The sequence below is a fragment of the Chelonia mydas genome, chromosome 2 (genome assembly GCF_015237465.2).
Source record: "Chelonia mydas isolate rCheMyd1 chromosome 2, rCheMyd1.pri.v2, whole genome shotgun sequence".
Lineage (NCBI taxonomy): Eukaryota > Metazoa > Chordata > Testudines > Cheloniidae > Chelonia > Chelonia mydas.
Genome location: NC_057850.1, coordinates 183386497 through 183404382, shown reverse-complemented (window position 1 = coordinate 183404382; position 17886 = coordinate 183386497). Strand labels below are relative to the sequence as shown.

At 42.4% G+C, this 17886-nt stretch overlaps 2 protein-coding genes and 1 long non-coding RNA gene across 18 annotated transcripts in view; 1 reads left to right on the top strand and 2 right to left on the bottom strand.

Annotated features, from left to right (window-relative positions):
- FYCO1 (FYVE and coiled-coil domain autophagy adaptor 1) overlaps window positions 1-17886 on the top strand; it is an 85230-nt gene that overhangs the window by 48255 nt on the left and 19089 nt on the right. The window lies entirely within an intron of this gene.
- On the bottom strand, window positions 4411-11951 carry CXCR6 (C-X-C motif chemokine receptor 6). 4 transcript variants are annotated; one of them, XM_027826715.3, is made up of 4 exons: window positions 10973-11951; window positions 9849-9937; window positions 7898-7971; window positions 4411-5937 (listed from the first exon to the last, which is right to left on the bottom strand). In XM_027826715.3, exon 4 carries the CDS (start codon window positions 5912-5914, stop codon window positions 4883-4885), a length of 1032 nt encoding a protein of 343 aa, XP_027682516.2. In that variant the 5' UTR covers window positions 5915-5937; window positions 7898-7971; window positions 9849-9937; window positions 10973-11951; the 3' UTR covers window positions 4411-4882. The 4 variants fall into 4 exon arrangements, with proteins under 4 accessions (XP_027682516.2, XP_027682517.2, XP_043396728.1 ...); XM_027826716.3 differs by having other exon boundaries at window positions 11136-11951; XM_043540793.1 differs by lacking the exon at window positions 9849-9937.
- Window positions 15175-17469, bottom strand: LOC119565380. Its single transcript, XR_005223982.2, has 3 exons — window positions 17298-17469; window positions 16386-16471; window positions 15175-15826 (listed from the first exon to the last, which is right to left on the bottom strand). It is a non-coding gene; the product is annotated as an uncharacterized LOC119565380 (long non-coding RNA).

Here is a 17886-nt window from a genome sequence, read left to right as displayed (position 1 = left end):
TCAGCAAACATAAACCCACAGAGCAAATAAATATGGGGGTTTTGAGGCAGGAGAGGCCAAATCTTTAGCTGGTGTAAATCTGTACTACTTCATTGACTTTAGTAGAGCTGTGTTGATTTATACCAGCTGGGAATCTGGCCCAAGCTGTTTATCAGCAGACTATCAGATAGGAAAGAGCAGAAATAATATACCAAAGATTTTCATTTTTAACCACGAACAAATTTTATATCCCTGGGGTAACCATAAAAAAGAACAGTGACAAGAAGGTCAAACATTAGTGACATTTCAAAATGGATTGAAACTGTAGGTAGTGAAATACTCTCCCATACAGTGTCTTGGAAAGGTACATATATTTCAAACACTGTCTCATTATGCTGAGAGTCTGTTGCAATCCCCTAAAATAATTAGTTCTGATATCATCTATATATTATTTTATCATTATTTAAAAACTCTGTTCCTCAAATGCATAAAGGTGAACAATCCCCATTATTTTTTATTTATTATTTGTTTAACAGCAACATTTGTTATTTGTTTCACACTGTGTTGTACAGTACAAAGAATAAAGACAGGTCTTGCTCAGCACAGTTTATAATCTTAGGCCCTGCCCCAACTGCATTCAAGGGGACTACTCACATGTATAAAGTTAAGCATGCATGTAGGGGTATGTCTGCGCTAGAATATTTCAGCTTGAGTTAATTGCCAGTTAACGAAAGGTAGCTTGTAAAAGCACGTGTGGATACTCCCCAAATATTTGTTCCAGAACTGAGCTCAGCCTAAAGTGGACCACAAAATCTTATGTCCTGGTACAAGCATTTCTTTGTGGATGGTCCTCACTGGCCTTTACCAATGTGTTAGCTCCCTAGTCTTTATTGGCAATCAATTATCTTGAGGTTAAAAACCCTAGTGCAGGCAAACCCTAAGTGTTTGCAGGGTCCTAAAAGATGAACACACTATTTCACCCAAAGAAAACAAAGGCCAAATTCATCCCTAGTGAAACTCCATTGAAATCAATGGAGTTAGCACCAATCCATCTCAGGGCTGGATTCACTTCTAAGGTATTTAGTTTAAAATAGAAAGACAAATAAGGGCCTGATTCTCCATTTCATTACACAGTGTTACACCGGTGTGACTTCACTTTCCTCTGGGGAATCATAGTGATATAAAACCAGTGTAACAGTGGAAAATCAGATCTTCAATATTTTACTGGCCTGATGGGTTATATGCCTCTTCCGTAGTGCTGTGTGGGACCTAATAGAGTTGGGCAGCATTGCAAGTAGCTTTAGAAACGAATTTTCACACTGGAAATACCAAAGCATATAGATGAGAAATAATTTGCTCAACCGGTAACTTTATGTATTTCCTTTGCTATTATGCAAGATGTCTGTACTTGAGTGACAGCTTTCTCTTGTACAATGAATGGATAACTGAAAATCTCCCTTGTTGTGTAAAAGACAGCTATTCAGGTCTCAATCCTAACTGCAGACAGACCCTTGCAAAGTCAGGGGAGTTCTGCAGAGGGCAGGGGTCCACTCACATGCATCTAGTTGCAGGATCAGGCCCTTAGATTGTAATCATTCTTGGGCAGGGCCTGTCTTTTAATGATCTGTATGCATAGTGCCTAGAGCAGTGGGCCTTGATCTCTGAATGGGGTCTTTAGGTGCCACTGCAAAACAAATACATTATTATGATGATGATGATGATGAATTGTGTGCTAAGTATCACTAGAATTCATCCTGCAGCAAAGGAAATCCCCACAAGGACAGGCAGAATGTTAAGGCTCCAGGACTGTGTTTTTATTTGTCTTCATGTTTGGGTTTTTGGTCCAATAGTCACATCCAAATACATACGATATTGGGCCAGAATCATGCCCTTGGTTCCTGCTGGAAACAATCCACACCATCCGTCACCTCTGTTCTGCCAGTGACCTGGAACTAGCCAGTGCAGAAGGCTGGGGGAGGGGGAGCTGACCCAGCCAAAGGCTGAACCAGGCTGGCTGTGAGAGATGCTGATTCAGCATTTTTCATAGGCAGCCTCTGCCGACAACACTGTGTACAAATCAGGCTAGATTTTAAAGCTGCCTTACTCCAGCAGAGCACCCTAGGGAGGGGGGAGGTGGTGATACTGCCACAGCCTTACTCTAGGTGTGAATCTTCCCCCCTCTTACCTCCCCCACCCCGGTGTAACTGTCCTGCTCGGTGCTGGGCATGCAAGTTGTGCCCAGAGAGGCAAATCTAACATGTTGCCTCTTGCAGCAGTATAGAGCAAGAAATGTGGCTTACTTGTTTTCGTCTGCCCCTCTTTATTTTCTCTGCCTGTCGCCTTCTATCTATTTGTTTTCCACTCTCCCTCATAGTCACATTGATCCTGCCTCTGCAGCTCTCCCCTTAAAATGATTGTCAGTGTCATTTCATAATACTGAGAGTCCTCCTTTCTCACTGTGCCTGTTGATTCTGGTCACATTCAGCACCTAATACGAATGGTGCTTGGTAATGATTTCCAGAACTTTTTCAAAGGATAAACCACCTGTTGTGCCATCACAACCTGATGCAAACAGGATTCAACTCCCTAGTTGTAATTAGGAATGAGGACCACTCTCTTGGTGTCTCATTCTGCTCTGATTGTGAATCTGGAGTAGTAACTCCATTGAAATCTTAAGTGAGAAATCATCATAAGTTTAATATTCTGTCTGCACCTAGTCAGCTGAGGTTTTGTTCATTTGTGTTTTCTTTTCATTTATTTGTTTTTCTTTGTTTTCTTTTCTAACTTTTTAAATTTTTGATATGTGGCAGTTTGTAGAGTGTGTCTACAGTGAAGGCTGGGCTGGAGTTCAGCAGTATAACCGAGTCAACTGGGTACACATCTTGTGTTAATTTTGATTTACCCTTTAGTGTATGGTAGGTATCATGTATATGGAATAAGTAGAGTACTGCAGTGATAGGATCAGGTGGGGTTAGGTGATGTAGTGGTTAAAAACGTTTTGTCATCATCTCACATTGGTAGCATCTGGGAAACTACACCACTGCAAAAAATTGCTTATGAATTTTCATAGTGTAATCAAAGCCATGTAGGCGTTTTTGTTTTTTCCCCACCAATATTACCTTCAGCAAATGTCTGTTTGTAATTCAATTTAAAAGGACGGCAGACTTCATTGCTGACAGAACTGTAGTCACGCTTTTGAAAGGCCTGATTTTGTTCTTAGTGTGAATCAGGAATTAAATCAATGTAAAGCTGGGATAAGTGGGAACAGAGTAAGGCCCTGTATCTTTAGATATTGTTTTGTCTCAGAAAACATTATAGGCTGTTAATAATAAGATAAGCTGTTGATTGTTCTGTTTAGGGAGTGTGTAGCCAAGTAAAAGTTAGTCAGGGATTATATTTTTTTAAGCACTCCAGGCATATGTTATAATTTAACAATTTGTTGTGCATCTTTATTCATGGTTTTATTTTTCTACTTTAAACATTTTCTTTTCTTTATAGAAAAGTTGTTGGTAGGGCTGAAGAAGTAAATAACAAACATCCTGTAAAAGCAGCTGAGAAACAGACTATGAAACATAGAAAACTATTTGTTTGTTGACACCTTCTTGACACTGGCATTTGTGGTTAAGACAGAGATCATTGGAAGGCCGTGTCTACCCTACCATTATAACTTCTTTTTAATGAATTCATGACAATTTTTCCTCACCTGATTACAACAGCCATAACTGACTTGTGCCCACACAGCTGCTTTATTCAAAACACAACTATATATCTGCACCCACCACGCTCCCTAGCTTAGTTTGTATCACTGTTTTCTCACTGCATTCTGGGAAAATCTGAGCAGCTGTCTCACAGGGAACAGAGCACCTTAGGTACATGCACAAAGTAGGGCATCAATAGCATAGTAGGGAAGTGCATTCTGGGATGCACAGAGAGTTAGGAGGAAGGACTGGATATTTATATGAATCGCGAGACTGTCTAGAGTTACAACAGTTAATGCTAAAAGAGTACTGGAAGGATTTAAAACCTCATGTTTCAGGGTGTATATTAGGAGGAGACCTTCATGGGGACAGATTATCCCACATCTGCCTACTATAGGGTTTATTGGGCTGTCCTCTGGAACCTTGTCGCTGAGGGGTCTGATCCAGTCTGTGGAGTCCAATATTTCTGTGTAGGAAGTGGGACCAGCCAAACTGGCTACACCGGCACTGTTACGGCATGATATGTACTGTTGTGTGTGACAGAATCAGGTGTTTTATGCTTTGGGTTTTTTTGTTAGAGAGACTTGATATTTGTTTGAAGACAGATTAATATTCTGCTGTGACCACAGAAATCTCACTCTGCCTTTGAAGGCAAACAGGGACTCGGAGGGAGCAAGGAAAGGGAAAACAGACAAAAACAAAAAAAGAATCACATGAAACCACAATGGGAAGATTGAGCATTTAAACAAATTACATTTTAATATAAAAGTCAGGCTAAAGTCACAACGAACTACAACTATTCACTTAGCATCTTTAAAACAAAGCTCTTAAATGTCTTTTCTGCTTACAAACATCCCTCCTGGGAGGTTAACTTGCCCAGAGGGCTGATACACTAGCTTTCTATCGCTGCAACCCTAAGTTCAAACCCAGCCTTAGATCACACATGAAAGAGTTGGATGATCTCATCCTCAAACCTTTATGTATACCTATCATAAAACTAATGCAGAGTTTCACCCAGTTACCAGTCTTTGCTCAGGAATAACAGGAGTGCTACAATGTCAGGACTGAGATGCATTGGATGTGTTGGGAAGCTTACACGGAGCCTGCTTCTACTATATCAGTCTCATGTGGCTGTTACATAAGCCCTGTCATAATGTGAGTACATTTTTAAAAAATTAACAAAGCTGAGACCCTCTATGCAGTTTTTATAATGGATACATGCTTGTTGCTTCTACATTGGGTGAGGCAGTACAAGTTTTCGAGCCCTCATCTTCAGTGGTTTGCCATTGCTTCACAATACCTTGGCGCTTAACACATCTGATGTTCTTGATGATTTTCTGGAAGTTCTTCCTGAACTTCACCCCAATAAAGAAATATAGAACAGGGTTGAGACAGCCATGGAGATAAGCAATTGCTTCTGTTATAACCACCGCAGAGTCGAAATTGTAGTCCAGGTTGAATTCCACATGTATATTGCGTATGAGTATCAACAAATTGTAGGGTAACTGAGTAAGAATGAACGTCACTACTATAGAAAATATTATTTTTAAGGATTTGTGTTTTTGGAAACTCCTGGCACGAAGTAAAGTTTTGATAATTATTGAGTAGCAGATAATCATGGTTAGCATGGGGATAAAGAATCCAAGGGTCATTTGAAGTACTTTAAAAACCAATTCTGTGAGATCTGAAGGATACACTGCATGACAGACTGACTTATCATAGTTTGATTGTGTACTGTATTTAAATTGTGGCGTTGCAAATGCTAGTGAAATCACCCAAACTAAAATGCAGATCACTTTCCCCCAAACCATTCTTTTGGCTTGACACATGTGGGCTTTTGTGGCTTGGGCAATAGCAATAAATCTGTCAATAGTTATACAAGTGAGTGTTAACATTGAAGTGTACAGATTCAAAGTGTACAGGCCCCGTATAATTTTACACATCAAGGAGCCAAAAATCCACTCGCGAGCAGCAGAATATGCCCAGAATGGCAAGGTGGAAAGGAAAAGCAAGTCTGCTGTAGCCAAGCTCACTAAAAATACATCTGTCAACGTCTTCAGTTTCTCACAGAAAATGTATATGATAAGGACCAAAGAATTTCCTATCAGCCCGAAGGCAAAAGCAAATGCATACATACAGGGCAGAAAGATTTTGCTGGCCCTGAGAAAATGTTCATTCTCATTGTAATCGTTGCACGTAAGGTTAAGGTCTGGGTAATAACAATCTGGAAGCTCCATGTAGTCTTCTTTTTAAAGGCTACCTGTAATCACACACATCTGAAATTATTTTCTCAACAAGTAAAACAATTATTATAACATATCCAGCGGACAAGCACAAATGTTACTAAGCTGTTATCCAAAAGCGAAGAGGTCACTGATGTGGTGAAAATAAACATATATTTATTTGTCTGATAGAAACCACATTATCTTTGTGGTATGGTGTAATCTGAACACTGTTTGCTCCAGACAGAGCAGCTATTGAAACTGTATGTCCTGAAAGCAGATACAGCATTTTTAGCACAGATTTACACTGACTGGGACTGAGAGGTTTAATATTTCAAATGCCTCAAATTTCATAGTCGTTTGGATCAGGCCTTTGGTGTAGGCCCTTCTCTAAAATTAGGGTTTGAGTCCTAATGAGTTTGATGATGACATACCTCAGCACAAGAATGTCAACCCCTGTCAGAAAGTGTCACTCAGATCCCCCTTCCTCTCCAACACTGATTGTGACAATGGACTGTACCTTCTTGAATTCAGGAAAAGAAAACCCCTCTCATCTACCATTTGAGCTTTGATGCGGGACATCTCTTCCTTATCCTGATTTTAATGTAAAGTTTTCAACCATATCCACTGTTTTCACATAAATGGCCGCTTGTCCATCAAATCCCAGTCACACCTAGTCCATGCTATAGGTATCACTAGAGACCTGCAAATCCATGGATATTTGCTTTATATCCACGGGTATCTGTATCCGCAGATGCCGATATCCGCAGATGATTTTTCCGGATGGTGGGTCAGATGTGGATACAATATTGTATCTGCACAGGGCTCTAGTTATCACTTCTTCCAGAGCTGGTTAGATAGTGAGCTCTACAAGGCAGGCGGCCTGTCTTGCTATGTGTGTGGACATGGCATGCTGTGGCCACAACCAGGACACAAATAATAACAACAAATAAACCCCAACAGATTCCCAAATAAACTCTGCTGCTGTTTTTCATGGGATCATATTATTAATTTGTGAATATTCAGATGTGTGCAAATTCTGACAGCTTAAGAGGTTTTAACATGAATATTTTTTCACCCCAGAAATGCGTTATTCGCCATTTGTTTTTTCCCTGCTGAAAAGTTTTAGGCATCCATTTAGAAAGCAGAAACAATAGCATCTAGTTTTGGTGACCCATCACACACCACGAACAGTAGAACTATTTACGAAGTGAGATCCTACTCTACATGATTAAGAATAGAAGAATCTGGCCCTCACTGAGAGTAATATTCAGTGTGAATTTAGCTCTCTTCTCTGTTCATGAAACATTTGTGACTGATTTTCTGCAAATGTATTCATTATTCACCAGTGCACCTAGAAAGTTTTGACCAAACAATTTGCAGCTTATGGTGTTTGTAAACAGTTCAGGTCAATTATTCCTGCCATGTGATTGGTTACTTGACATTGTTTCTTCTTCCTGAGTGGATGACTAAAACTTTTTCAAGTCAATTGTAAAGCTATTGTCAGATGTCCCTTTTGAAACTCAAATGGCAGATTTCAATGAGAATACTCATGCAGCAAAGTATTTCTAAATATAAGTTAACATAAGATTAGCAGAATTCAACCCTGAATGATTTGATCTCCTGGATTCGTTCAAAGGCATCTATTATTTAAATAATAACATACAAAGAATATGGTTAACTGGTGCTACTCATAAGCCTTGGCTGTGTGTTGAGGCCAGAAAGCAAAGTCATAAAGGCCTTCAGCCATCAGAGAAGTGTGGGGAATCCTTGTGTGACTTCTTGAAGAGTTATTGGCTTTTTATACAATGGTTTCTGTTATCCTTTCAAATTATATTTTTTTTAAATTTAATAATAATCCCCCTCATAAAAGAGTTGTTACATATCCAGATATACTGGGATGGGGGGAGGAGGACGATAATCAGCAGAATAAAATCATGGCCAACAAAACCATGGCAACATATATTGAAACAAACTGATAAGCTTTATTTTACATACTGTTCCAGGCACAGCTGATGTTCCCGTTGATGTTTCAATACCCTCTCAGGGAAGAAAGTTTTTTTTCCTGTGAGCTGAAGCAAAATAATTTATACATATTCAGTGTATAATGTGACAACATAACAATATTACAGTGCCCTAATGTAGCTAAGGAAAGTGTCTCATTTGAAAGGTATTTTTCAACTGAACTGTCTCTGCTTTTGAAGGCTCAGAAGCATTATTTTTAAGTTAAATAATTTCTTCCTATATGTGCCATAAGATAGTACGTTGATCCTCTTTATAGCCCACAAATATTTAATGTCTAAAACCTCTTTTCTGCAACTAAGCTGTACTTTTTTAATTTCTGATGACTTTGTGTTTTATGGATAGGATAGTCAAAAGGGCTCAGCACTGGCCCAGTCGTGCTACCCTCTAAGTCAGTGGGAGTTTTACTAGTGATTTCAGAGGAAGAAGAGTTACACCAAATTTTGAAACACACACACATATATGAGTGTGTGTTTCAAAATCTGGTTTTAATAATATAATAAAAATATGAATTAGGGCATAATTTCTCATATACACTTGGCAGAACTTGGCTCAAATTATTCTTGCATCATCAATCAGATAAGAAAGGATTAACTGAGGTCATCAACGATGACCTTTAAATAATTTTTTTTTAAATTTGGTGATTTTAACTTTTGTAATGTCGAAAGAAGACCCAAAAGTTGGGTTTTGTTTTTTTTCACCCTTCTGGTTCTTGTTCTCTTTTTTTTAAAAAAAAGACTCTTTTCTTTCTGCTTGTTTTTACCCAGAGAGAACCCCCACTTAAATGACACTGGCAACCACAAAAAAGAGCCACATGCATGAGAATATGCTGATCTGACAAAACCAAACATTCACCTTAGGGCTGAGATCAAGCATGGAAAATTTCAGGCCCAAATCACTTTTTGCGAGGAACTTATGAGCTACTGAAAAAGGGAGGTGAAAAAAAGAAACCCACTTCTTAATCTTAACTAATGTTTTTCCCACCTGCTGGTGATGTAATATGAAATTATTAAAGGTGGGTGTTTTAAAAGTTAATACTTCATCATCACTACAGAAAGGAACAATTCCTGAAATATTTCAAAATATTTCCAACCTATGCTATTGAAAAAGTGATGGAAATATATATAAACCATGAAGACTAGCTGTTATTGAAACGAAAAATACTGGGCCAGATCCTCAACTGGTATAAAGTGGCATAACTCCTCTGAAGTCAGCCAAGCTATCATGTTTAATACCAACTGAGGATCTGGCCCATTCAACCAACTAAAATTCAGACAAGTCAGTAGTTCTTTCTTTTCCCATGTGGTGGCAACTTGTAAAAGGAAAAAGGATAAGTAACTTAATTATTGAAAAGAAGGTTATGATTTATTCTTGATATATTTTCGCTAATATGTTTGATATTTTAATCAATAGGTCTTATGTTGCATATTTTTTGAAATAGTACTTTTTACTCAAGTAAGCTGTTATCCACAATGCACATAGTCTCAAACATTGGAATTGCTACCTCTGATCAGAACATTGATCCAGCTGTACCAATTTTCCCAAAAAAAGAAAGAATTGTGATCCTGGCAGTAACCATCCTGGCAAGTGTAACATCTGTTCTTGGTGAGATAATGAAAGACATATTAAGGGGGCAGTGGGGAGTTATTGAACATCGAGGAAAATGGAACTGTCCAGGAGCACTGTAGGTTTATAAATGAATGTGATTGTTTTTTGGGACAGATTTACAAAAGTACTGCATGAAGCAGATGTGATATATTTGGATTTTAAAAGACTGGAAGCTTACTTAAAACTTGAATTCAAATTGGCTTGGATAAAAACAAATGATATGGACTGAAAATGATTGAAATACTGTAAACTTTAAGTAGTGATGAATGGCCATGTAGTCCTCGAGGAGCAATGGTGGTATCTGGTACATATTAATTACCTGGAAAAGGGAGAAAAAAATGCAGGGCCAGATCACATCACTCTCTTCTGTGCATTGAATAGACCTTCTGTGCATGGATCTCACCTCTCCTATCAAGAAAACAGGGTAAGTCATCTCCATTACCTCCACTTCTCACCACCATCTGGGACCCCGTGAAGATCCATGAATGAGGAAGTTTGATAGGTCTTTTTGATCTCTAACTTCTATTTTTCTAGTCCGCTATCCTGCCTCAGCAAAAGAAGTGGGGTGGAGGGAACAAATAATACACCTGGCCAGTTGCTCAGTTCCTCCCTAGCAGGGATCTGGGAACAATAACACCATCCAGCTATTTAAATAGTTCTTACCCTGAAACAGAAAATGCTCAATGATTTTCTGGTCAGGAATACTCTGCACTCAGTTGACCCTTTGGCATATAGGGGTGTAATTTTCATCCACTGATACCAGTGATGGATTAGCTGTATCCTTAAAGTATATACCCCTGTCGTCTGACCCCATTCCTGTGATTCCAGGGCAGGGCAGCTTTAAACTGAGGGGTGAATCACTGAATCAGCATATTTTCTGGGTGCCTTGGCCACACAGTCTGGTTGGTCATTCTCATCCACTTCCTGGGATGTGCTGATCACTACAGGTTTCCCAGCAGAGTGAGACTAAATTATGCATCATTCAGCATGAAAAAACCCCCAACAAAACAAAAACAAAAACCCCACCACCTGTTATGTGATAGACTTAAATACATATTTCTAGTAAACATGATTATTTGCCCCCATTATAAAGACCAAAATGACTCAACAGTGCTTTTTCTAGTACCCTGTGATTTCTGTGGCTTTGAAATCTGTGTCTCGAGCATAGTCTTTACTACCAGGGGCTTTTGAGATCTGAGCTATTATTCTGGTCATTATGATCAGATGAAGGTGAAATTATTTTACATCCTTCTTTTGTTTCTAAGCAAGCCCTAGCTGAAAAAGATAGATTGTTTAGAAAGATGTTACTAAAAACTCTTCCATCAAACATCTGTATCCAAAATATTTGTTTAATTCAAAGTGTTGTTTAAAAAAACAACATTAGAATATATTTAAAAGGGAAAACAAAGTTGAAATATTTTACACAGGTTTGAAAGAACCTACCTGGTCTGATAGAATTCCCATTTTAGAGATAGGGGATGCCTCCAGAAGTAATAGAATCTTTCAGACCAGTGGATTTTTAAGAGATGTAAGATGGTCTGTATTTTGTTCTACCCTCCATATATGTTCCTCTTCCAATCTGAAGTAAGAGAAAATAGTCACTTACTGGAAGACGGTGTATGTTGGTGGAGAGTGTTGACGCTTACGTTTCAAAGGAAGTCTGAAGACGGCAGTGACTCTATATATTTATCGTTTTATCCGCCTGTGATGTTTCCTGTTGGTGTTCTGGGGTTTTTTGTGTTTTGGTTTTTTTTTTTTACACCAAAAATAGTAGTTTATGATACTCTTGTTGAAATTACATCTTTGTCTCTAAGTCGATCTTTCTAAGGTACATGATATGGCCTAAAGGAGACTATTCAGTACATCTAAAAAGACTTGCTGAAAATATCTGACCTCCAGGCCACAAATGCAAGTTCCGCTAAAGATCAGGGATTCTTACATATTGAATTTTTTTTTAAATCATTTGCAGGACAGTTTCTCCCATTTCTACCAGTTACCAGTTTCCACCATCTGTACATAGTTCATGGCAGTTAATCATGAGCACGCAATATTCCAAATTTCATCTGTGTTGGTTAGTTTTGATTGGACATGCAGATCGCATGGGAGTGTTCTTGTTCTTTAGTTGGAACATTGAGATACCATGTTGATGTACGCTACAACTAGTTTAAAAAGTGTGTTCCAATTTTTCATCAAAATTCAGCTGGGGAAGGTGATAATTTCATCCCATGTTTTGACCATTTCTAATGGGCACTATAGATAAGGCTACAATAGTGTTATGCAGGAAGTTGCTAATGACAGCAAGTGAGTCTTTGATCCTGAAACAGTCACAGACCTTGTTAGTCAATGGGTATGCCAAGCCCCCTTTCAGGGCCACTGGAAGGAACCCATTAAGCCTCCTTTATGTAATAAAGGCAGCTGAAAACAATGGAAGAGCTGCCCAAGGCACATGGCAGGACAGCAATAAGCCATGTGGGCTAAGGAGTTTCCCTAATTGTAAAGACAGGAAATAGAAGTTTGAGTTTGCAGTCTTCCTTTGAGAAGGCTGAGAGAAGCAGGTAGGAGAAGGACTCTGAGAGGAAGCAGATCAATGGAGCCTCTTGGGGCACATTGCTCACTGGAGTAGCACACCAGGGATTTTTGAAAGAAAACTGCCTGCTGCTGTTTGTTTCTGTTGTTTTCAGGGAAGCAGGACTTCGTGTACATTTTTAATAAATAAACAAGGTTACACCAAGAGTCTACCTGACTTGCCTCACAGTTCAATGTGAGCCATACCTTTGATCTCCCCCTCCACCCCCGGGTGCAATTTCAAGTGATAGTCCCAGCAACTGCACTTCTTTCAGGGTAGAATCCCAAGATTTAACCCGCTTTCAGCAACCTCGTTGGCCTGTTATGTTTCCTTAGCAGGATTAGCTGGGTTTGGTACCTGTTTGAGACCTCCCTTCAGGAGATGAGATCAATATGAAAATATAGTGTGACTCAGAGCAGTTTCCTCAAAACAAAGTGTTATTTATTTATCCATAGGAACATAGCAACCAGAGAAAAGGGGTTAAAACAGCAAAAGCCTACATGCGTATTGTCTTCTTCTTTGAGTAGTGTCTGTCACAGAGTCACTGGGTGATGCTCTGGAACTACTCCACACGAAGCCAGTCAGGACTCTGGGGGAAACTCCTCTCTGTGAGCAGACTGTCTCCAGGGCAAGAAGCTTACACAGCTTTGACCTTCCTGGGTCCGACCTTGGAGCATTCAGCATCCCCTTCTCACACCGTGCGCTTCTCACAGCGAGGCCGCACAGGCGGGGTTCCTGGGGAAGCCGGTGGGCCCTGCACCCCAATTCCGCAGTCAGACGTGACTCTCAGCCAGCCAGTAAAACAGAAGGTTTATTAGACAACAAGAACACAGTCTAAAACAGAGCTTGTAGGTACAGAAACGGGACCCCTAAGTCAGGTCCATCTTGGGGCCAGGGAGGCCAGACCCCTGGTCTGGGCCTCCCTCTCTTTCCCCAGCCAGCTCCGAACTGAAACTCTCCAGCCCCTCCTCTGGCCTTTGTCTCTTTCCCGGGCCAGGAGGTCACCTGATCTCTTTGTTCTCCAACACCTTCAGTTCGCACCTTTGCAGAGAAGGGGCCCAGGCCATCAGTTGCCAGGAGACAGGGTGTCGGCCATTCTCTGTGAAGACACCATCACACTGGCCCTCTAGGGCTCTGCAATGATCACACACCCTTATCCCACCACCTAGATACTTAAGAAGGGCATAGGGGAAAACTGAGGCACCCACACAGTATTCAGAGAAAACATTAAGAACATTCCCACTTCGTCACAGTGTCCCTATAGGTGCTTCACTGTAAGCATTGTTACGGGTGCTGTAAGGGTGTGTGGGTCCCCACACTGTCAGCCAGAGAATTTCAATAACAACCATCCCGCCTGCACCTGCATGGCTCCTCTCCAGCCATGAGACCAGCCAGTGCGTGTGGGCATTCCCCCCTTAGTTCCTTGTCAACCACCCTAGGCTAGAGATGGAGCTAAGAGCTGGCCAATCACAGATCATTAACTCCTTTAGTTTTGTCGATTTTTGCTTCTCTTGAAGCCTCTTTTCTTTTATTACTTATTTGTTTTAAGCTGGCCATGCCCCCCCCCCCCCCCCCCCCGATTAGCTGCAAAGATTCCATCCCAGTAAGAGATGGACATTCACAGTATTCGCTGCCTCAGGGAGAAGCACAATCCACAAAAGTGTGATTGATGCCAGCAGCTAATACCAAAGTCCAGGAAGGACAGAGAGTTAAGGCTAAAACTCCTGCTCATGGAGTCAGCCCTGCAACCCCTGGAGTCCCAGTGAGAATTATCACTGCAACCTTCCAAGTTGAAAGCAGGTGATCCCAAAGAGATGAGCCACTCACTGAAGACCTCTAAGAAAAGTCTGTGAGTCCCTCTAGTGAGCCCAGATTGAGCTGGAAACAGTCTCTGGCTCTTCAGTATCTTTGGTACTGATGGTGCCAAAGCTGCCTAGAGTCAGTACCCAGTTCACGCATGCTATCAAGCCAACAAAGCCAGTCAACTGCCCAAAGACCTGATGTTCACGGGCAAGGAGTTCTGGTACACTGGGGACGTGAGACATAGATGTTCCACCTCAGGGAAGGCTACATTGACTAGGTCGTTGGCACCAGCACTGACCTCGGTGTACCTGGCACCAATGGACCTCTCAGCACTGACAGCCATTGGCACCGATACTGGTACCACCTGCACCGACAGACTAGAGGTGCGCATCAGACCTCTCGGTCTGTGATGCATCGGACTTGCCCCTTCTCATTACCGGGGCTCCAGTACCAAGCTCACCGGGAATAGTGGACACAATGGCATCCCCATGCCATGCACCGCCTCTCTCCTCTTCAGACTCAGTAAGCAAGAGGACTTGGGTTCTCACTGCTCGTTCCACCCACCATACAGGTCACAATCTTACCATGGGCACCAAGCGTACCAGCCCAGCCCTCAACCTCTATGGTTTGGGCAGCCATAGTTCCAGCTGCCAGCACCCTACCCACAGTGGCCATACTGGGACCCCTGGAAAACCCAGAGGCAACAAGCCTTACAGCCCCTAGCGAGATATATTGGCAGGCAAGGAGGCACCCTCAAAGGTGTCGGACCCTCCTGAGCTATTGGGGGAAGGAACAGAAACAGAAGCAGAAAAGGGAGATGTTCCTCCAGCTCATCACCTGTCGAGGCAGTGACTGCCCCCCACCCCCGCCATCCTTGTTGGATGACTTTAAATCATTCCAGGACCTAGCCCAAAGAGTGGCTGAAGCCAGGCAAGTGCAGCTACATGAAGTAACTGAACCCCATTGTAAACTGGTGGGCATTCTCCACTTTTTCACCTCTACCAAATTGGCTCTCCCAGTTAACAAGGTGCTCCTAGACCCTGCTAGGGTCATATGGCAGACCCCTGCGTCCATCCCACCAACATGCAAACGGGTGGACTATGTGCCAGTAAAGGGCACAGAATTTTTGTTTTCCCACTGTCTCCAAATTCCATCATCATGGATGCGGTTAATTCTAGGGGTTGCCAGTACCAACTTAAATCCATGCCCTATGACTGCAATGGGAAGTGCTTGGACCTGTTTGGCAGGAAAGCCTATTCTTCAGCCACCCTTCAGTTTCAGGTAGCAAATTACCAGGCCTTGTTGGCCAAGTGTGACTATCAGAACTATGCAAAGTTAATTCCTTTATTGACCAACTCCCAGATGCTTACAAGGACCAGTTCATGGCCATTATTAATGAGGGCCGGCTGGTGGCAAAAAAATCTCTCCAATGCACACTGGATATGGCAGCACACCCAGTTTCCATGGCTGTGGTTATAGGAGGGCCTCTTGGCTTCATTTGTCCAGCTTCCCTAAGGAGGTCCAAACTATAGTAGAGGACCTCTCTTTTTGAGGGAATGAAGTTGTTCACCAAGAAGACAGACGCGCCTCTTCACACGTTAAACGATTCTTGGGTGACTCTTCGGTCCCTGGGGATATACACACCAGCCTACAAGAGGAAATATAGCCCTCAGCCACAGTTCAAGCCCCGGTCATCACAGTACACATCTCAGTACCCATTGCAGAGATCGTACGAGACGTAGAGAAAGAAATATAAATTCTCTAAGCATAAACAATCGGGGCCACAACAGTCTTCATCTCAACTCTCAACTTTGAAGCGATAGTTTTAATGGGTTGGTTGAGGCACCGGTAGAACACTCTTCTCGTCAGCACATTCTGGAAAAGCCCACTCCTCCTTTCAGAGACTGCCTTACTCCATTCCGCAGTACCTGGAAACAGATAACCTCCAACAAGTGGGTGCTGGAAATCGTCCGGAGTTGATATGCCATCCACTTCTCCTCCCTTCCACCTCCCAAAAACCCTTCCCCATCCCTCTCAGGAACCCTTCTCACGAAAGTCTACAACGTTACACTGAGGAGGTGGTTCACCTTTTAAGAGCTACAGAGCCTGTGCCCATACATTTCAGGGGCAAAGGCTTAACTCTTGTTACTTCCTGATACCGAAGAAAAAGGGAGGCTGGAGACCCATACTGGACCTCAGAAAGCTCAACGGATATGTGAAAACACAGAAATTAAGGTTGGTCACCCTATCAACCGTCATCCCGACTTTAGAAAAAGAAGGTTGATTCTCGGCCCTCGACCTGCAAGACGCTTTCACATGTCCATTATCCCGAGGCACAGGTGTTACCTCAGATTCACACTGGGCCAGGACCACTACCGGTAAAGAATACTCCCTTTTGGTGTCTCATTGGCCCCCAAGGTATTCTCTAAAGTCCTTTTGGTAGTGGCGGCCCACTTACACTCTCAAGATATCATGATTTTTCCTTACCTGGATGATTGCCTTCTCAGGGCATGATCCTTCATGGAGGCCCAACAGACACTCAAGCCACACATCACCTGTTTTTGAGTCTGAACCTACAGGTCAATGAACAAAAATCAACCTCAACACCGGTTCAAAGTCTAGAGTTCATTTCAGGCGAGGGCACTCCTGCCACATTACAGATTTCTCAGTCTCTGATTGTTGATAGAGACAGTACAATGCAGCCCTCAGATCTTGGTCAGTCATTGCCTTCAACTTCTGGGGCACATGGCCATGGGCACTTCGGTCATTGCTTATGGAAGGTTAAGCATGAGATGCCTCCAAGCATGATTTGGTTCGGTGTACAGACCAAACAGACAATATAAGGAAGCTCCTATCAGTGCCCTCTAGAGTCAAACAATCCTTAGACTGATGGAAGGCCCAGTGAATGTTTGTACAGGGATCCCATTTGCTTAGTCTTCCCCATCCCTTCTCCTGACCACCGATGCATCCCTCATGGGTGGGAAGCTCATCTCAATGGTCGCACAGTGCAGGGAAAAATGGTCCCAATCAGAGACGTGCTTCCACGTCAACCTGCTTGAGTGCAGAGCGGTATGAAATGCGTGCACTCACTTCCTCCTGCTGATCAAGGACACACAAAGGAAGGTCATGATGGGCAACATGGCCTGCATGTACTGTATAAACTGGCAGGGAGGCGCTAGGTCTCATTCCCTGTGCACAGAAGCAAGGAAATTATGGAACTGGTGCATCTCCCACAACATCCTAATATCAGCGGCCTACTTACCAGGAGTACACAACACCATGGCCGACAGTCTTAGCCACAAATTCCCATTCGACCACGAATGGGAAATAGAGCCAACGACTCTACATGGCATATTCCGGCAATGGAGGACACTGGTAATAGACTTATTTGCTTCTTACCAGAAAAAGAAACATCTGCAGTGCTGCTCCAGAGCAGGGATTGTATGTCATTCCAAGTGAGACATTCTCCTCCTTCCTTGGGACAGGGGCTTTCTTTACTCCATTCCCTGTTCCCTCTAAAGGTCCTGCTGAAGAGAAAAAGAGAAAAAGCAAGCACCGTTCTGATTGCCCCCACCTGGCCCAGACAGACGTGCCCCCACCTGGCCCAGACAGATGTTGTACCCAGTCACAGATGGCTTTATGGCCACTGATGATCCTGCCAATCATGTCATACCTCTTGTCACAGAATGAGGGTCACGCCTCCACCCGAGTCTCTAGGTTCTGCATCGCAAAGCCTGGCTCCTTCGTGGGTTCCAGCACATAGCAGCATCTTGTTCTGAGGAGGTAAAGAAGTACAGTTGCATAGTAGAAAGGATGCTACTAGTCGCACATAACTACCGAAATGGAATAGATTCCAGATATGGTGCCAGCCCATGTGTGTCACCCCTGATTCGGCCAACCTACTGGTCGTCCTTGGCTACCTATTATCCTTAAAGAAGTCTGGTATCTCTATTAACTTACTGAAGGTTTACTTGGCATCAGTCACAAC

What these genes read in the sequence shown, in the direction of transcription:
- CXCR6 (XM_027826715.3), bottom strand. Translation starts at nt 5,914, where the DNA reads ATGGAGCTTCCAGATTGTTATTACCCAGACCTTAACCTTACGTGCAAC.